Source organism: Colossoma macropomum, unplaced genomic scaffold (genome assembly GCF_904425465.1).
Source record: "Colossoma macropomum unplaced genomic scaffold, Colossoma_macropomum, whole genome shotgun sequence".
NCBI classification, from domain to species: Eukaryota; Metazoa; Chordata; class Actinopteri; order Characiformes; family Serrasalmidae; genus Colossoma; species Colossoma macropomum.
The window spans coordinates 22,005,441-22,026,656 of NW_023494798.1; the positions used below are offsets into that span (position 1 = coordinate 22,005,441).

Sequence of the window (21,216 nt, forward strand, 5' to 3'; positions counted from 1 at the left end):
ATCTGGAGAAACTTCTGTGCATAAAGGACAACGGTGAAAATGAAAATGAGTGCCCATGACTTTCGACCCCTTAGACGACACTACATTAAAAACGTACATGCTCCTGTGATGGATATCATTGTATGGTCTCAGGACTACTTTGAAAAAATGTCATTGAATACCATCCGTCGCTTCAGGAACAAATGCAAGACTTGTTTAATAGAAGAATGGCAAAAACTTCTGCCTTCTATGTGTTTTCAGTCCCTGAACGATTATTAAGTGTGGTTAAAAACTTAAGTGATGTAACAAAGTGGTAAATATGCTTCTGTCTCTGTCCTTTACAATGAGCATGTATGTACAAAAAAAACAATGAAGTTCATGGGGAAAAAACATATCATAGTGTTTTTGTACCATTTTCAATTTAATACAGGTCAAACAGAATTTAAAAACAATTGCTTTCTGTATTTATTGGCATTTCACATACTGTCCCAACTTTTTTTTAATTGAGTGTGTATTTAAAATGTGTGCAAATACAGTGAGACTGGATATTTCTAAACTAAAATGAGCAAGTAGTAAGACATACATGGAAATTATGTACAGTAAAAATAATCTCACTTCACTTTTTTATTTGTAATTCTTAAATTTACTCATATTTTCAGCTAAAAGATAACTGCCATGCCAACAAGTGGTGTGATGGTAATGACAGCTGAATTTTGTTATTATAAATGTATAATTTGCATAACTGTGAACATGTAATTAATGTTATACTTTTCATTATTTTATTATGGTGGAGAAGTTAAAAACCGGTTGAAACACATTGCAAAAACCAAATCACATAAGTTTAGTGCGCTTGGCATAGGCTTGAGTACGTGGCGATTCTGAGCCAATCAGATCACTCAGTTTGCCTGAAGTGGACCAATAGAGACACGCTCCGTAGTACGTCACCGGAGGCGGTGCAGAAGAGAACTAGTGACTTGATTGGTCGGAGCTGATGTTCTCAGGAGGAAGCGCTTTCACAGTGTAGAGTTTATATCCGGAACGGGGTTCAGTTCGGAACCGGCTTGCAAAAACATTTAAAGTTAGGATTCTGGTGAGTTGGATCGTCTGCACTCACAGGACTCTTTTTGCTAATGTTCTGCTCATTTTTATGCCCCACTTTCTAGCTTGAGAAACAAGTCGTGACAGCGCTAGATCAGTGTAAAGGTGATGTGAGGCGCTGTCCGTTGTCCGTTACACCCTGAGGTAGCTAACCGTAGCTAGAAACGTTAGAAATGACTTTACTGTATAAATTAAATTCGTCTTGTAGAAAAGTATCCCAGTATTGGCCAGCATTGAGATGTAAGCAAAGCCATTCAGAGAGGGTTGATGTGAAATTGTGCCTTATAGAAAAAAAAACGTGCTGACTCGGATGTCTATAGCCATTTTATTTAAAGTTAACTTACTATCCGAAACGACCAGTGAACCTGGTTTCTGAGATTTTATATGGGATGTTGATAACACTAGCTAAAATAGTGGCAAATCGGAAAAATCTTTTTTTCGCTTACAACGCCCTACATATACCTCTCCACAACCATGAATGGATTTTAAAATGTTTTAGACCAAAACGTCCTCAAAACCTTTCGTAAACAATGTCTCAGACATCAGGCGTGTTCTTAACCATTTTGTGTAATAACTTTCTGTCAGTGAGCTTTTAAAGGCATAAAATGCTTCAGACGTTTGGTTTCTATCACCATCACTGTGAACATGGCTAAGATTCTGGAGAACAGAGCATTTCACATAAAACCACCCTGAATGGCTTTGGTTACGACTAGCCGTGTAATTATGCAGAAAATTAGAAAATTGAGTGGAATTTCCCTTCAATAAAATACCTTCATGTGCTAAGAATTCTGTTGCTGTTCTAGAAGTTGCTCAGCACTGAAGCATTTTTGTAATTTTTTTGTTTGTTTTTTTTAGTACTTCAACTGACTTTGTTTTTGAAAGGGATTTTACATTTTACTGCTTGATTCATTATTTCCTTGCAGTAACAATGTTTTTACTTGAGTCTGGGTTTAGGCTACTCTACCTATCTTTGCTTATACTCCTTTTCTAGACGCTGCAAGATCAGAGAGGAGAGGATGGAACTGTGGCCTTTGCTTTTGTGCGTCGGTCTTTGTGTAGTTCACATCTACAGTAAACCAATGGAGAAGAAGGACCGTGTCCATCACGATGCTCCACTCAGTGACAAGGAGCATGATGATGATGATAGTTTTGACTATGACCATGATGCCTTCCTTGGCCAGGAGGAGGCAAAGACTTTCGACCAGTTAACTCCAGAGGAGAGCAAGGAGAGACTAGGGTATAAACACATCAACGCTTATTCAAAAACAGTCCAGTTTTGTTTAGTATAGTGATATTTGCTGATAGTCTTACCGGTCTTTCTGTCTTTCTCTGTCTTTCTACAGTATAATTGTCGATAAGATAGATGAGGATGATAATGGCTATGTTACTGTCGATGAGTTGAAGAAATGGATCAAACATGCTCAGAAGCGCTGGATCTATGAAGATGTAGACCGGCAGTGGCAGTCTCATGACCTCAATGGAGATTCATTTGTTTCCTGGGAAGAGTACAAGAACGCTACATATGGCTACATTCTCGGTGTGTTTGTATGTGACAGTGTGTGGACATGTGTACAGATGACATAGTGTAGCGATACGCTCGGGTCACAGTTCGATCTGGTTCACAGCGCCTGGTTCACAATTCGGTACTCTCACAATATTTTGAACAAAACTCAAATGAAGAGAAATGCTGACTATAATCAGCTTACAGGTGACACTTGAGCTGGGGCTTGTCTTATGAAACACGTTCAACTGTGTGTTTCTGACTAAGTTTCAGCTTCACAAAATCAAACAATCAAACAAATGCAGCAGCGGTTAACTACATTTATGTATTTGAAAAACACTTACAATTTAATCGTGTTACAGATGTCGGTGAATGTAGCATTAGGAATCTTGCCCAAGGACTCTTGTTGTAGCATGGTGAGCATAATTCAGACTCCAGCCCGCTGCATGGAGGGCAACAGTAGTATGCTATGCTGCCACACTACACTAACCAGCAGTTGTTTTAGATACTCGGACTATGATTATTCCTTGTGCACATGCACATGAAAGTGTGACATTTACGTTGAATTGTATGGAGGAGTTAAGTGGCTTATTTTTCAAACAGACAAAATCATACTATGTCAATATTTAGAAAGTGAAATATTATATTTATATTATTTCGAAACTATGTATACTGATTTATTTTCCTGTGCTGTAAACATTTTTTACTTGATTGATGGCAGAAAGTTCAGAAAAGAAAAAACAACCCAATTCCGTAAGAAGACTGCCCTTGATTATTCACAAGCTCAACCCTGATTAGTCCAAGAACTGTTTATGATCTGTGCAGCATAACTTGGCTGTTGCATAAATTGCATAAGTTGGTGATATATCCCGGTAAAAAGTGAGACAGCAAATTCAGGGTTAGCTCGAACTAAGCTTAAAGTTAGCTGGCTAAAGTAAACAAGAAATCCTGCTTTGTGAGACAGAACACTGGGAGGCAGGAGGAGTGCTGGAGTGGGTTGACTGGTGCTGATTGTTTGCAAAAGACAAACATAACAACAGGCAGTGTAATTGCAGATAGGATAATCAATAGATTGTCCATTCTCCACGATGCACATTGTCACAGTTTTACATTCTGATAACATTATGTTGAGATGCATTGTTACACCCCTAGTCATCACTTATAAGAACTGTTTGTGTAGCTGGCTGATGATGTTGTCTGTGTCTGTGCAGATGAGTCAGACCCTGAGGATGGTTTTAACTACAGACAGATGATGTCGAGAGATGAGCGGCGCTTTAAAAGGGCTGATAAAAATGCTGACCTGCGGGCAGATAAAGAGGAGTTCACAGCCTTCCTACACCCTGAAGAGTATGACTACATGAAGGATATTGTAGTGTTGGTATGTCTGAGAGGCACACACAATGTCAGCAAGAGTGTAGTTTGTTAGAATTTGGATTAGATTAAACTTGACCTGTACTGCTCTTATCAGCTCGCCTAAAATAACACACAATCACGGCCATTGACTTATTCGTTGTGCTAGTTTCTGCTGGAACTCTAGGTAAATGTGTAAGCCTTTGGGCAAACTTTGCTGCTAATGTCAAATGTTTTTACTTTCTGATCCTCAGGAGACAATGGAGGACATTGATAAAAATGGAGATGGTTTCATTGATTTAGAAGAGTACATTGGTGAGTGGAACATATAGGAAACACAAACATTACATATACCTCAGTTATTTTTATTTTGCTCACATCTGTCCTCTTTTTTGTCCCTCACTAAGGTGATATGTACAGTCAGAATGGTGACCCAACAGAGCCAGAGTGGGTGCGGACAGAGAGAGAGCAGTTCACAGAGTTCAGAGACAAGAATAAGGATGGGCGTATGGATAAGGAGGAGACGAAGGACTGGATTCTTCCCTCAGATTACGACCATGCAGAAGCAGAGGCCAAACACTTGCTCTACGAATCTGATGCAGACAAGGTGAGAGTGAGCGTCATGCTCCGAATTCTCATTTGAAGAATACTGAACATAATAATTCTTGCATACGAAACTCTATTTGGTTTATTTCTCTGAGGAATGGTGTAGATTTTAAAGTGAATTTCTTTCGTTTCTGTCACTCAAGATCATATGCAGGTGAAGGCAGACGAGCAAATACTTTTGGCAATATAGTGTATATTGGCAAAAAATTAAACACAATGTGGCTCTTATGTTTTATTTTGTCCAGCAAATACAGTAAATTGTGCACTAAAACCTGCTGAAAAATCCCATATATAAGTTTGTTCCCTGTAGAGAATGAGTGACTTAATTTTTGCTTGGAAATTCGACCAAAATATGTAATTTGACTGCAGGTCTTCACACTTTTGCATACAAGTGTAACTCTGTATTGCGTACAATCACATATTTAACCAACCTTGCCTTGTCCCAGCAGTGCACATGACAAATATTTTAGGAACCTAGACTTTATGAATGCCTTGTGATAAATCTCTCAAGACTGGTTAAGCCTGGAATTCCTAGCTGCCTCGTGAAAGTTTGGCATACAGCACAGCACAAATATGCTGTTCATTGCCCTTGCTGTCACCAAGCACATTAAAACATGACCAATTGGCAGTATTTAAAAACAAAGATGAAACTAATGTGGCACTGACAATTTAGTCATCATTAGTTCATTTTATTCATTATGGTTTTGTTTTTGTTTTGTTTTTTTTATAGAAAAATTGTCATAAGCACAGTATATAGTATGCAGTCTGCTATGCATGCCATCAGTTCATCATTTGAATATCCCTTTGTTAGGCAGCCCCTCTTAGATACTGTGTAGATGGATCAAAGTGGCAGAAGTCATAATCTTTTGGTTGGAGAGTTATGAAGCAGGAATGGTTGTTTTGTTTGACAGTACCTAACACTTCTTGTGTGTGGTTGTGTGTTCTAATTGCAGGACGGACAGCTCACGAAACAGGAGATTGTGAATAAATATGACTTATTTGTTGGGAGCCAAGCAACAGATTTTGGAGAGGCTCTAGTAAGACATGATGAGTTTTAATCTCCAAATGATTGCGTGTGACAATGTGAAATGGACACTAATTTATTTCACAATTTTCCTTGTGTAAAATCCCAATTGTGTAAACTTCCACAACCAAGAATTGTCATTTTTCTACTTTTGTAAAAGAAAATGATCAAATATTGTTTAGTTAGCTTTTATGTCAGACATTTTTAGTGTATTCATAGAAGGTAGATTTTGAAGGTAGACAGCTGATTTTGTATCCAGATGCACTGAACATTAAGAATTCATATCTCGTTATGCACAATATAAAATCTATGGAGTGTTGAGGTTTGTACAATTTTAGGAAGGATTATAATAATGTTGTTTACCCTTGTAATCAAACTTTATGGCATGTTTAGTGTCTGATATAGGACTTGGATTGTCGCTGTAGGTTACTGAAAGTCAAAAGTCAAAGTTCATTTGAAACTACAGTAAGCTGTTGCAATGGTGCATATTATTATTTAAACAACACTCCTGAAATAGTTTTTGTTTGCAACATATGGACCATTTACAACCACTACATACATTTTAAGCTAATTAAAATTTAATGCATTAAGTTTTTGTTAAGAATGTCAACGTATTATAATGAGGCAGTGCTGCCTTCATCAATAATTCTGGTCTTCACACTTCACTTTATTTGAAAGTGTTAAGTCTCCTTCTGTCTCTTTTCTTAAGTGCCTTTTCTTCTCTCCTCACCATTTCAGTCGTTACTGTATGTGTTTATATCACTCTGATTCATTTTGCATACTATTACATAATGAAGTAAAGCTGGCTTCTCTCTACTTTTCAAAACACTGTACATATGTTTAAAGTCATAATGTAAATTGTATTCAGAACATTGAGTGTAAATACAGTACAGGCTGTGCAAATGAGAGTCTTTTCACAATAAAATCTGTCCAAAAGAAACCAAACATTTATTATAGTTGTTGTGTATTCAAGAAAATGAACCCATTCAACTCAAAGGAACTGCATCTCCAGACAGCCTTATAAATACATAATTACATAGTTACTGCATAATAAACCTAATCTTAAGATTTAAAGCCTGAGTAATAAGAATAAAGAGTTATTATAGTAAACTATAGTGTTGTCATGAGATTGCACAATACCACTTCTTCTTTCCTGATACCAATATTCAAACCTTTTTATTGCACAATACTGTAATGCTCATCTTTTTTTTCTTTAATAAGTGCTAAGCTGGGCTTGTGTGTGGTGCAGTCGTCATTGGGAGATCGCAAGTTTGATCCCCAGTATTATACATAACCCCCCCCCCTTCAGTCAGCATAATGATGGCCAATGCAAGTGTTTGTTAGCTCATGCAGCAGAGTTGGCAGTTGATGTTCTTTTTCCAAGCATGTTCATCTGTTCAATGATGTTGGGTTAGCAGCAGTTTCAAAAAAGGGGGCTGGCTTCATGTGTGTCAGAGGAAGCACGTGCTGGCTTCCAGTCTCCCAGCATGATGGCATTGTGTGATAGTTGGTGACCTAAGAGGCAAGAGGTACTGGTAATAACAAAACGAGGGTTAGAACCCCCCCCCCAAGCCAAAAAGCAGCCAAGCTTTCAAATGAGTTATTTTAAATGTAGTTATGCTATAAATGAAGTCTGGGGGGAGGAACATGCCCGAAACTCCTCCTTCTTCCAATCTAATGCCCTTTAAATTCATATCCTGACCTGTTCCCATGACGAAAGGTGTGCAATCCTAGCTACAGGCAGAAACTGCCCAGAACTCCAGCCCAGGTTCTCAGAGTTCTCCCGCTCCCTTTATGAGACTTCTCTCATACTACCACCATGTTGAAGGCATGGTCTGAACTCACAAAATTGAAAGTGAGCATCTAAAAGTAAGCTATCACACTCTTCTACCCCACAGGAAGAATTACGCAGCTAACATCATATCACACAATGCTAGTGTGAATTATTTCAGGCTATATTTGTTAGAGGATGCCATCTCCAGTTATAACTTGATATGCCTTACTGAAGCTAGTTGAATACTGTTCTATGTAGGAGTATGAGCTCCTAGCCAGTCGTTAAATGTTCAGGCAACATTGAAATTGTGCATCATTTTAAAGGCCTTCAACATGAAACCCACATAGCCTTCAGATAACACACTGAACACAACGAATATGAACCAAGTCTGTTTACCCTTGTTGAAGTTTATTAGTTCCTTACATAATGAACATGATCACAAAGCATCTTTACATTTGCAGGTTTTAATATAAAGGAGTCGTTTTATATCTAAAACTCACATCTCTCTCCAAACAGAGCCATGGAACAGGTCACTTTTTTGATGTATAAGCTGGTTTCAGTTGCAACGAAGTTATCCTGCTTGACTGTCTGAAATACATGGATGACACAACAGCAGTCTAAATTGCTCTTGTTTTGGCTAAGGACAGGTCATAGCAGTTAACCTTCCAAGTGTCTGTTTTTCTTCATAGGCTGTATGTTGACTGAATAGACCGAACTCCAAAAGATTATGGGTGAATGTATCAGTTTAACGCATTTTATGTACTGCAGTACAGAGCAATATAATTTAATGTTGTGTACTGCGCTGCACAGCTGAAATATGCATCAGGTGTTGATTCTCACAGCTATCCTTCTGTAGTTCCCAAATTATTCTGTTGACCCATTTGCTACCCAGCCTTGTCCTCACTTTGCTTTCCATCTTTTTTCTCATGGGTTCAAGTGCATTAGAGTGGCTCTTTATCCTGTGCTTGAAGAACAGAGGATTCTTCAGGTAACAAACAAATTTAGACTCAATTAAGACCACCTCTTTTTCCCCAGAGCTCTTCGGCATGGTCATCCTCATAATAATAATAATTTATCTATATTTTTATTGCTGTGATGTCTCCTAAGTGTGTTTTATGACGATGTCTCGTATCTTGATGGTAGACACCTCAGGGATAAGTGCATGGCTATTTGCTTGCTTGTTCATGTTTGGATGTTTGTTTCTGGATTGTTTGTTGATAGATGGCTGAGATCTGAATGGTTCATTACTTGCTTGTTTATTTCTGGGTTGAACAGAACTGGTGGATTGCTCTCGTCTTGGCTCATATTGTCTAGGTTTGTTGAAATGTCTTCGCTGTCATATTGCATATTTAAAATGCCTGAGTTAGCTTCTTCTGGGTCTTTGTTAGCATTCTTTGTCTCTCCTGCTGAGGCCATTTGTTTTGTCCCATGATGCTGTGGTGAGTCAGGTGTCACATCTCTTATTTTTAGCGTATCTCTTTCTGTCATGTCTTGGGCTTCAGCTTCTCCGCTTGCCGACTCAGTGTTTGTCTCATCCGTGTCTGTTATTGTAACTATTATTTTTATTCCTCCAGTCCCTGAAGGTATAAGACTTTCATGTGGTACCTCAAGCTCATTGGTGGCAGTATCTGGCCTTTTACTGGTGGAACATTGCACATCTGGTATTTCTGCCACTGTGTTTGAGACATCTGGCTTTATCATATTGGGCTTTATCGTATCTGACTCTGCTGTGCTGAGCGTGTCTGCTTTAGATGCATCTTTACTTGCTGTGTTGTCAGACGCTACACCCTCACCTACGTCTGTTTTTGTTTGGTTTGAGTTAGACTTGTCTTCTTGTGGAATGAACAGCTTTCTGTCTATTGGCTCTGGCAGGTCTAGATTTCTAAGAGTTTGTCCTGTTTCTTCTGGTGCTTCTTGTTCTACCTTTGGATCTGAAATTCCAAGTTGTCCAATTCCAGGCTTCTCAGAATTTGCATTTTCTATATCTAGATCTTTTCTGGCTCTGTTCAGGTCCATGTCTGGAGTCTCCAAAACTGATGCAGTGTTAATTTTCTCTGGTCCAATATTGATGCTCTCTGGGTTAGCACTAGATTCCTCTGTGTCTACAGTAACTCCATCTAGATCGATACTTATCCCTATTAGATCAATATTGATGTCCTCCAAACCTGCACTGTCACTTCTTTCTCTGTCCTCGTCCACTTGGGAATCACACTCCCTCACCACAACAAAATCCTGAAACGACACTGATTTGCTGATGGGTTTGTCCATCAGCTTTCCGTTGGTCTTTACAGCCGGAAAAGTATCTTCTGTTGTGGGCGTAGTTAAAGTTAAAACATCTGACGGTAAGCTGACTTTGGGTTGGGGGTCTTTACCAGAGTCCTGCTCAGCTTTGGTGTAAAAGCCCTGTGTGCCATGCAAAGTAGAGGTGGAGGCATCGTACCCACTGAATGCCTCATTGTGATAGTAGGCTTCCTCGACATGGGGCTGTGGTCTTCCGTGATTCACCTGAGACAAAAAAATCGGGTGAATTCACAAGCTCATTCCATGAAGGTCCATGTGTTTTATGTTGTTTTTTTTTTTACCTCACACTGGTACAAATCACCTCTCAGTTTGGAAACGTTTAGAAAACTTTAAAAAATTCCCTCAGTCACAGTGTCACGTAAGAGCATCAAAAATATGACCTGCTGTCTGTAGGTAGATAGTCATTTGTGGCAGTGAATCAGTACTATTGTCGGTATAAACTATTCTAACAATACATACTGTTCTATGCTATCTGTGTGGCACACGTCACACACGCAGACACATACATGTACACGTTCCAGAGCCAATGAAAAACAGTACTGGCATCAACTCTAATCTACAGTGTAAGAGCTAAAACAATAGCCATAACTTCATTGCATTTTCAGTGACAAGTTGAATGAAGTGGTTTTGGAGCTTTATGTCTTATCATCAAAGAAAATACAATGAAGATCTTTGTCATAATGGAAATTTAACAATATTTAACCCATCAACAACTTACCAGCTGAAACCATCTTAGACTCTTTGCAAAACATTAAGAGATACAAACAGAATTATTAACTTGACCTGTCCAGTATATTGGAATGTGAAACTTTTAGCTATGTTGACAAGGTACAAAATGTCAGCATTGTCAACAAACTGAACAAAAAGCACCTGACTGACAGGGTATGTGCGCTAGTGTCTTACCACATTTGGGTGCTTGCCCTCAGCTACGTTGGCACGGTTGGCAGGGTCCTGTCTCTGCCTCCTCTTTTTCAAAAAATATACCAGAACAAACAAGGCAATGGCTAGCAGGATCAGACAGACCCCCACCACGCCCCCTGTCCTGCCCACTGTCCCACTGCCATAGGGTTGCCCCTCTTCCAGTGGGCCCTGTGGAACTGGGTTATGGGGAATGGAGTAATTAACATTTCTTTTCTATAATTTTCTATTTGGTCATTCTGCAGTTCTTTTGATCATGAATGAATGCACAAGAACAAAGTGTACCTGGCACTCCTTTCTGTAGAACCTCTATGTCAATCACAGCTTTAACAACATCACCAGACTCCTGGTCTGCAGCCAGAACCTATGATAGAATGTCCATAATCAAATTCAGGAATTTACATATTAGTTCATAATAGTCTTAATGGCATAGTTCAGTCAAAAAACTATTGTTGATAACAATAACTAAAAATAGACAGCAAGCAATGAGCATTAAGCAAGGGACATCATGCTAATAGGTGTCTAAGAGGACTGAACAATATGGATATAAAATTCAATGTACAATAAAGTTCTTTTGCACATTGCATGCAATCACGCAATTCCTCCACATCGTACATAGTGCAGCTTTAACATGTCCAGAAGTGTGTTTTTTGTGGAGTATAGAGGATGTGCTAACTTATTAGAAATTCATGCAATTTGACCAGAGTGCCCAAACCTTTTCATACAACTGTGTGTGTGTGTATGTATATATATATATATATATATATATATATATATATATATATATATATATATATATATTATACATATATACTTATTATTATATTGTAGCTTTCACCGTTAAAAGCGGTGGACCTTTACACCTTTACAAGGACCTTTACAAACAGGGAAGCACTATTGTAACATTAGGTGCGGCTCCTAAAAGTACATTCTTACCAATCTAATTATGTCACTCTGGTGCTGCACATGTAATGTAGTTTGAACAGTTCCATTATCCCTTGCTCATATGTCAGTCATGGAAACTCATATCACAATGTCAATAATTGTGTGATTAATCGTGCAGCCCTAATCTCTAAGAGGTTCCATTAACTTTTGGCCAAATCAGCATGTTTGGCCAAGCTATTCCTTTAAGTTTAATAGCTGAATAATGAGCCTTCTTTGAGGGAGCTAATTTGGTATGGATGAGCCAACTATTAACATGCTGACCTCCAGAGAGTGTTTGTGGTTTGGCTGCAGCTGATTGGCTTTGGCGATCAGAAGTCCCTCCTGGGTAATGTAGTAGGATTGAGAGCTGTTAGAGTCCGAGGTCAGAGAATACTGCAGCTTTGGGTTGAAGCCCTGTCAGGCACAAGCACACAGACGGAGTCAAACGTTCATCTGTGTTAGACTGAAATTCTACATTATGTGCTGAGCTGTGGTGTAACGTACGTCTGTGAAGTCTCGGTCAGTGGCCTCCAGTATGAGCAGTTCATTTCCATAGGTGTTGACCAGAGTGGCAGGGCTGGTGCTCTCACTGACGAAGCCATGGTACGTGGAACGGCCAAACTGAGGAGGGAATCGATTTTCTGCCAGAACTCGCACCAGTGCTGTAGCAACTGAGTACTTCATAGGATCGTCTATCTGAGAAGCCTGCAGTGAGAAAAGAGAAAATCACCTTCTGATTGTTTTATATCTTTCTCTATTTCTTTCTCAGAGAGAGATATGGCAAAAATACAAAATCCAGCTTTTCCCCAATATGTTCAATTCAGCAAATAAATAAAACTATGCTCTAAAATTTGCACAAAAATGCTATATTAAAGTAAGTTCTCTGTGGAAGATGTGATAACTTCTTTTCACTTAGAAAAACAACAAAATGTAAGTTGATTGGGTGTTCAAACTTTTGCATATGTTTTTAAATAATACTATAGAAAGCTATGAGTACAAATGTTTCATTCAATGCTTGCAGTAAGACTCTAACTCTAATAACTGCCAAAAGTAAATAGATGAAATAACTGACACCCAAAATGACACCCAATCAGCTACTTATGACTGTGTAGTTTATGCGGTTACTGTGCACTGTTGTTTTGTTTACAGGCTCTCTGAAATTGGTCTATTTTTTTTATTATACATGCAGTTGTTCAGTGTTCTGGAAGTATCCATGTCACAGAGTGACATAATTTATCACGATACCGCTGATGTAGTCATATTGCCCACTCCTACCCACACAGATACCCTCAAACTCACCATAATGTGTAGTCTGAGTGTAGGTGTCAGCAGTCTGTTCTCAACCCGCTTAGTAAGCCTCACTTCCCCTGTCTCACTGTCAATCACAAACCGCCCATTATCAGCTCCTGCACACACACACATCACCACGCCATCAGAAAAGATTACTGTTCAACACTGTAACTTATGCACTCATACACTTCATAACTCTGATTGTTGTCGTATTCCACACCTGACAGGATTGTGTAAGTGAGGGGTGTTCTCAAGCCCTCATCTCCATCCACCGCTAGAATTGGGCCAGGTGAGAAATCCAAGACAACATCCTAAACAGCAGAGAGTTTCATTAGTAGCCATATAACTTACATTACTGTGCAAAAGTCAGAGACCCTCCTTCATTTATTTAATTTATGGTCAAAATGGTCTCTAAGTACAAGTTATTCATTTTTAAGGGAGTATTTCTGAAGAGATTGGATATAAGATCCACTTGCATAAGGAAGGGAAAAGTTAAAGGAAAAAATGAGAAAACAACTGTACAAGACCTGGCAGACCACCACAACTGAGCCCATCAGATAAACAGTGCTTGAAGCTTTTATCTTTGAGAGAGAAAATCAAGCTCCATTCTTGCTTTAGATCTGAAAAAATCTAAGGTGTGTCTGTCTATCCTTCCACTGTGAGAAGACAACTCAACTCTATGAGTCTGAAAGGATGTGTAGCTGTGAAGAAGCTGTTACTGAGAAAAAGAAATAGAAGAAAAAGACACCCCAGAGTCCAGACCTCAACAACACTGAACGTGTTTCGATTACTTGGATTATGAGAAGCATAAAGTGCAACCAACGTCTGGACTCTGGCTTTTGGGGGTGTGGAAAAATATTCCTGTAGTTTTTTGGTTTGTTTTTTGAAAAACTGAAAGCAGCTCCCCCGAAAAAGAATGGAAGGCAAAGAGTGGAAATAACAAAATGTTTGATATTATATTTACTTTTTGAGGCTTCTATGTAATGTTCTGTTAAATGTATGTTTCCAGCTTTTTCTGACACTGAAAAATGAACACTGAAATAACTTAATAGCTGTTTTGACTGTACAATAAATAAATGAAGAGAGGTCTCTGACTTTTGCACAGTACTCTACATGGTCATAACAGTTCCAGTAGTTTAGGTCAGTGTTTCTCTGTTGTGGTCATAGAATGCACCTGCCTCCACAGTTCAGTGTTTTCTCTACTTTAGCACACCTGATTCAGCTCATCAACTAATGAATAAGTCTTTCTTTAATTGAACATGGTGTCCAAATGTAGCAACATTGTGTTTTAGGCAGGACAGTGATACTCCAGGATTTGGATTTAGAAACATTACTTAAAAGAAAATGCAAATATATGAAGTGCAAATCACGGCTGTCATATAAAAAAAACATGTTCCTTTTTTTCTTTTTAATGATTTGAGCACAGCAGCTGCTTTTCACATTGAGTGAATATTTAATGATGAATACAAATGGTCCAAAACTGCTTTAAATAAAATCTTGTTACATTAATGTTCAGTAAAAGTAAAAAACATTTTACCTCGTCTTGTTCAGTAATGTTGACTGTGTACAGAGGGTTGACACAAATGCTTTGACTGAAGGAGAGGGGTTTGCACGGCTGGAATTGTGGGTACTGGTCGTCTCCATCAGTCACATTGATGGTTAGTGTGGCTGTTGTGTTGTAATGCTCTTTTGTGTTCATCTCCTGTAGCAGATTTCAAAAAGATAAATAATGTCTCAGTTACTCCAAAACTATATCCACTATTCCTCTGCCTGAGCTACCTGAACTCCACTATTTTGGAATTCCTCTTTACAAAACTCATACAATCCCACAGTGCTCTGGAATAGGTACAAACAATGTACTGTAGTAGAAATGGAATACTCATAATGCACTGTGTTGAATGCCATGGAACATGACTACAGTCGCAGAGTGATGAGCAAAGCTGTGCAACATTAGCATTAATTATTTACTTGAATTACAGATTCAGTTCCCTATAATTCTGCTGTATATAGTGCTCCTGGGTTTCCAACGTAGGGAAAAGTTGTTATGGGACGTTCTGAGCTCAGTGTATATAATCATTCAATTATTGTTATCCTCACTAAAGCCTAGAAATAAGCAATTAAAGAGTGACTGTGCATGTGTGAGGGGAATTACCGCAACATATAGATGCAGCTGAAGCTGAGTTTTAGTCTCATAGTCCAGAGATCTGTTCAGAACTATTCGACCACTGTTGGGCAGATCCACTCTGAAATAACTAGCATCAGGCTAGAGAAAACACACACAAACACATATTACCGCTCTCATAAGGACGCATGTGTATGCGCTGGTGTAAATTCATAACTCTTTGAGACTGCATGAGCTTTTTTGGGGGTTACAGGATGGTTGTTGAAAAAGGACATAGTTGATGCAGAAAAGCTGCTGGAAAATTAAATATATAATATTATTATACTGTCAGTTTAAAACTGTAATTAAAGCCAAATTTAATTTTGTTGTTTCATTTAATTATAGTCAGTAATGACAAAAATAAAGAAGCACTAAACTGCCCTGGAACACTTTTCAGTCCAGTGATCATTTGGTGACTTATACCGTAACAGTCATTAGTAGTCCTTCCTTTTTCTTCTGAATTATCATCATATTTAATATTATTGGGGTATTTCCATAAAATATTTATAATGCAGATCAGACTAACAATTAAGTGACACAATGGAAAGAAAAAAAGCCATTAAAATTGGCAACAACACTGATTTCTTTACTGAATATGTATGATGTTCCTAATATTTGTTTTTGTGTTTTATTAAGACATATAAAGCTTGAGATATCACTATGATGAGGTATACTTTGTTTATACGTTTCTACATTTGAATTGCTGTTTCACTTCCTACTCCCCCACCCCACCTTTAACGGAGTGAAATGTTCAGCTAGCTCAGAAACCCCGCTGGTTCCATGGTTCAGTTGGACATACGTCACCGTGAGGAAGGTAAATGCCTTATGATTTCATGATTCATGATGAGATGATGATACACACTGTTAGTTAGGTTTCCAACCAAGTGCTCATCAAAATATTCATGGAAACGTTTCTTTGGTGACCTGTTAGCTGTGCCTAGTGTTTGTATGTTGTAGTACATTTACACCAATTTTTATAGGTCAGTTTTTTCATAGTCAGACCCTCCCAAGACCTCTAAAACAATTCAGACCCTGCTAATGAACTCACTACAAAGCCCAGAAATAGACTGTAGCATCTGGAACAGTATTACTTTTAAAATGTACACATTAACACTAGCAGAACTACACCTTCTGACAGAAAAGTGCAATACAAATATTGTGACTACAGTAAATCTTGCTCCCTTACCGATGTCTCATCGATGCCATATATGAGTGTGTCTCCATCTGCATCTGTTGCCCGAACAGTGAATGCTACGGAGTTCACTGTAGTCAACTGAAGAAACAGAAACAACAGTCAATGTAGCCTACAGAAAACATTAAGAGATTCAAAATGAAAGGTGAATGTGGCTAGAGCACTGAGAGATTTTACCCAATTTAACTGGTAGCCTGTGTCTATGTGTGTTCTTTACCTCACTGATTTCTATAGGCTGGATGGTGTCTTGTAGAAACTCTGGTTTGTTGTCATTTATGTTGAGAATCTCCACTGCAATTCTGTGCTCACTCTAGAGACAATGTTGTTTAATTAGGCATCATATTATACATGTATACTCTACTATATCTACAATGCTATACAAAGTACAGTGTTGCCTTTGTTTTTAACTTTTCCACCGGTGTTTCAAAAATTCCTGCATAATTTAATGGTTAAAATGTAATTAAAGTCATTCAGAGTGGTTTGCGGTGCCATTTTAGAGAAACTTCCCAAGTCAGAACTGCCCACAGTGGTGGTTATAGGAACCAGATGTGCCTCTAAAAGCTACCCCACAAACTATTACATAAAATGATGTCCAAGACATTGTTTTATGACACCTTTGTTGTATGGTTTTGGCCTAAAATCTATTTTTAAAATCTGTCTGGAAGAGAGGTACACGTAGAGTGTTGTAAGGAAAAATATTACCCAAAAAAATGTATTTGTGTTTTGTTGTTATTTTTTCATCATCAACATTACAAATAACCTACATGTTTCAGAACACACATGTAGGTTTGCTGGTCGGTTTGGATATCAAATAAAATGGCTGTATTTGCTCTGTAGACACTTGGTTCCTATCACCACCATTGCAGGTTTCTTTACAATGCACCATATCCCGTCAAACCACTCTGATGGACTTTGTTTACAACAATCAAATTATGCTGATTGGTAGAATTCTCTTTTAACACACAGCAGAGTGCAATTCTGATTCAGATATGATGCTTTAATGATTACAATTCTGAAGGAATGGTATTATATTCGTACAGAGGGCTAAGTGTTCTTTACCTGGATGGCTCCGTCCTCATAACAGGACAGAGTTGCTATTAAAATAGGGCCATGCACCTGAAAACAACAGTGGAGATCACATGCAAGTGTACAGGTTTCATTTTTTGTATATTAATGATGCTGGTAATAATGATGTTCTGTTACCTCTCGATCCAAAACTCGTGTAATGGAGGAATTTAGTCTGATGGTCTTTCCTTCCAGCCAAAACCAGTCAGCATTTTCACCAGTGAGACTCAGGTTGAGATGACTGGCTGAAGGGTCTCCGGTGAAGGTGAGATTGGCAATGAATTCTCCCACAGGGCTGTTCTCTCTGACAGTGGCAAACACATCCTGCCCACCTTCACACTTACTGACTACCAAACACACACACACACATTCCTTTTTATATGACTCATATGCACTTTTGTTGAAAGCTTGTGTGGTGATTATATATCACTCTAACCAAGTCAAGACCACCTTTGAGCAGATCTTCATTTAGTTGAACAACTAGATGCACATAACTGATGTTATAATAAACTAGGAAGTGGCAATTCTGGCTATAATTTACCATTTTATTGATTAAACAGTGGATTTTTCTAATTACACAGTTGTTTTGTGTGCTGCGTGTTGTGAGCTGCAGGATTAGATCATTGTAGAACAGATCATCTGTTGGATGTTCTGTCTACCAACTAGATCATTTAATAACTATTACTAGGAATTTGCTTTTTAAACTAAAATAAATAATGAATTTGCTATTTTTACCTAAATAAACAATTTGACTGCATTTGACTATTAATAAATATAATTAGTATATAAATTAATAAATAATTATAAATATTATTTACTGTTTTGAAAAAGCACAAAGCTCTATACAGATTCACCTAAGTTGGTCTAATTTTGTGAGTCTGCTAAACATCTTTCTCAATGAGATGTGAAATGACTACCAGAATTCCTAGGCCATGAGCTGTATCCTGTTTACCAATGTATGGGTTGGTGAAACTATGGTATGTGTTTGTTTGTTTCTATACATATCTCTGTGTGTATGTGTGTGTACCATATGCAGCGAGATGACTGACAGGTGACAGAAGACAATACAGCAGAAGTGTTCCCCAGAAATCTCTTATGGTGACCAATCTGTTACTCTTCATCTCTAAAGGTGCCTGACCGAGAGAGGAGAGACATACACAGTTCAGTTTCAGCAGGACATTATTCTTTGTCATGCATTCCTGTTCCTTTGTAAATGCACTGAGACAGTATGGTTCTTGAAGCTTGAGTGTTGTATGTGTTTGTGTTAAATTGATAATGATGTAATTGAACTAGAAACGTGCATTTCCTCAAGAAAAGAGTAATTGCACAGCTTCAGCAAATCCCTGGTATTTCTAGGGTGTTGTTAGACTTTGCTATTTCAGGTGGTTGCTAGGGTGTAGCTATGCATTTTATATGCTATTCCAGATGGTTTTTTGTATTGCTATATGGTTTCTGTGATATCTCTGGTGGTTACCAGGGTGTTGCTAGGTGATTGCTATGGTATCCAAGGTGGTTGCTAGAGTATTGCTGGTGTACTTGTATCATTATGACCTAAGAAGGGGTGTGCAAACATTTGGCCACATGGTTCTGTCATTCATTCTTGTGGTAAAAAATGCAAAAACCGTGCTTCCTGCTCTGTATACCTTACTACCAGATAACAATAACATTACAGAACACTAATAATTGTGAAGACAATTGTGAAGTTACAAGTTATGGACTATTGTATCTCTGATAAAATCACTGATGATCGTGATTATTGTTCATCATGTTGCATTGCTGATACGGTGAGTGGCCTTAAGTCACATGACCTCTGACCGACACTCTGCTTTCGATTAAGACCCACTAATCCCTCTGAGATCCTGTTTCTCCCTTTCAGACAAGTAAACCTCCTCACATGCATGCACCCAAACACACAAAAGACTCTGACAGTGTCATACATTCATGTTGGTTTACAGGCACCTGCTTATGTGGTCTCCCTCTGGATTTCTGTCTTTCTCTCACACAAATCTATACAGTACATACCCTAAATAGGCCTCCACACACCTACATGCACTGACTGTCTTCCATATCCACACATTTGTTTTCACTCTTTCAGCACATACCATACAGTATTGAGCACATATTTAAATCGATCAAATCATAAAACAATAGTGTGCTTCAGCTCTTGGCTCTCAAGGTTGTTTCAGGGTGGCACTCGTGACTCGTTTTAAGTAACAAAAGAGGATTATGGGGGGAAATTCAGTCATGTGTTAAAAAAAAAAATCTCAACACATTTCAAAAACATGCAAATCACACTAGCCATACACATTGTGTTACCCCTAAATCTCTATATTATCATCAAACAGAAGGTTTTGCATAGCCATCATCACTAAATACACAACAGACAGGGAACAGATAAAAATATGATCCATCACTAATGTTGGAGGTCAGAATAAAAAACAACAACTACAAAAAACAATAGGATACACACTGAACACAATAAGCACTACACAAACTATGGCCCAAAAAATCTAATATATAAGAGAAAAAGAGGCCAGCCAGCTCTCACTTCTGTAGACATGAAAGAATGGAAAAGAACACATATCAAAAAAAATCAAGAGACGAAGATCGAGGACTGGAGAGCAGGACACAGGAACTGGCAATGCCAAAAGATAAAATGAAAAGGATAAGGTAAAGATATGACTCACCTGTATCTCCTGAACTTTACAAAGTATTTACATTCCTCTCAGGTTGTAGCTCTGCTCATTCTTATCTGAATCCATCACTGCTTTCAAAATGTTCAGTATGGTGAGCAGGACCCCAAATCAGAAGTAAAACTCGTACTTTGTTTGTGAACTTGACTGCTAGTGCGTATGTGTGTGTATTCAGGGGGAGTCAAAGAACAGTCTGAGGATTATGAATTAGTGTTAAGGCTCGGGGGCTCTGAGCCAAGAGGAGAAAACCAACGTCTGAGCCAGAGATCTAACCAATCAAATCAGATATCCCCACAGCCTAACCAATTACACGACTTACCACCAGTCAAATCACACAGCTTTCTCATTCAGACCAATCGTTAGGCTAGTTCTAAAGGCACGTACTAGGACCAAACAAGTGGGTCCTTGATACAGCCACACACTTACTCATGAGTAGTGCAAAACTATATAAGAATAAAAATGGTGGAGGGGAATGGAACTTTGGCATTAATGTATTTCACCATTCCCTTGTAATGCATGTTACAGGATGCATTCCTAACTTTCTCCCTGCAAACACACATAGAGAGTGAAACAAAGGAATGAACACAGAAACATACACACACACAGTGATTAAGGCTGACCAGACAATGAATGCACACAGTAATTAAAACAGACAGGAGATTAAGAGTCTGGAATAGCATCCTCTTTTCTAACAAATCAGATAAGAGCTCAGGTTCTCCACTGTGACCTTTTACAGCACTCGCTTCCACTAGTGTAACCTGCAGCAGTGCAGGGGAGCCAGTTGCACTGGGGCCTGTATTATGTGTGTGTTGGGTGGGACGTGACAACCAAGCCCCCTAACATGTCTATTGGAATATATCACTATATATTACACAAGTTTACACCAACAACTCTACAATAACTTAATAACTTAACAATAATAAACACAGTTTAGTCACTAGCTTACATTAGAGCACCTACATGACATCAACAGCAAGGAGAAAGTAAAAAGCAAACTTTTTCATTCATTAATTCAGGAATGTTTTGTATTAGGTTTTTTATTATTTATTTATTTATTTTTTATTTGGGGCCAATATGATCATACTTACACCGCTGGACACCCATAACTTTTGGCCCCTTAAACCACCGTTAACATTGCACTCCCCCACTCTCCAAGACAAAAGGTTTGGGCACTGCTGTTATTGTGTATTGTTCTGTATTTATTGTGTACTGACTTTACTTAATGTTTGAATAGCTTTTTTTAACTTTATTTTTCTCATTTTACAATTATCATTGGATGACTTCCAGGAGAAAAGACAGATTAATACAAGCATGAACAAACATAACTAAAGAACAAAGGC

The 21,216-nt window shown here is 38.3% G+C and overlaps 2 protein-coding genes across 2 annotated transcripts; one reads left to right on the top strand and one right to left on the bottom strand.

The window, feature by feature from the left end:
- The first annotated feature begins 955 nt into the window (after positions 1-955).
- calub (calumenin b) lies at positions 956-6,498 on the top strand. Its single transcript, XM_036585156.1, has 7 exons — positions 956-1,069; positions 2,069-2,314; positions 2,421-2,614; positions 3,790-3,956; positions 4,183-4,243; positions 4,336-4,535; positions 5,488-6,498. Exons 2-7 carry the CDS (start codon positions 2,094-2,096, stop codon positions 5,590-5,592), a joined length of 948 nt encoding a protein of 315 aa, XP_036441049.1. The 5' UTR covers positions 956-1,069; positions 2,069-2,093; the 3' UTR covers positions 5,593-6,498.
- Positions 6,499-6,981: 483 nt separating this feature from the next.
- LOC118817829 (cadherin-related family member 5) lies at positions 6,982-18,304 on the bottom strand. Its single transcript, XM_036584784.1, has 16 exons — positions 18,298-18,304; positions 17,322-17,530; positions 17,178-17,234; positions 16,336-16,428; positions 16,113-16,199; positions 14,918-15,028; positions 14,303-14,467; positions 12,986-13,076; positions 12,775-12,881; positions 11,980-12,180; positions 11,758-11,889; positions 10,837-10,915; positions 10,537-10,730; positions 8,938-9,837; positions 7,833-7,920; positions 6,982-7,073 (listed from the first exon to the last, which is right to left on the bottom strand). The coding sequence occupies exons 1-16, from the start codon at positions 18,302-18,304 to the stop codon at positions 6,982-6,984; spliced, it is 2,613 nt and encodes an 870-aa protein (XP_036440677.1).
- Between the last annotated feature and the right edge of the window lie 2,912 nt (positions 18,305-21,216).

Excerpts from the sequence above, each read along its gene's own strand:
- calub (XM_036585156.1), top strand. The coding sequence starts at position 2,094 with ATGGAACTGTGGCCTTTGCTTTTGTGCGTCGGTCTTTGTGTAGTTCAC. Across the intron at positions 2,315-2,420 it reads GAGAGCAAGGAGAGACTAGG|TATAATTGTCGATAAGATAG; the intron begins GTATAAACACAT and ends GTCTTTCTACAG. Across the intron at positions 4,244-4,335 it reads TGATTTAGAAGAGTACATTG|GTGATATGTACAGTCAGAAT; the intron begins GTGAGTGGAACA and ends TCCCTCACTAAG.
- LOC118817829 (XM_036584784.1), bottom strand. Across the intron at positions 17,235-17,321 it reads CACGAGTTTTGGATCGAGAG|GTGCATGGCCCTATTTTAAT; the intron begins GTAACAGAACAT and ends TGTTGTTTTCAG. Across the intron at positions 9,838-10,536 it reads AGGGCAAGCACCCAAATGTG|GTGAATCACGGAAGACCACA; the intron begins GTAAGACACTAG and ends TTTTTGTCTCAG.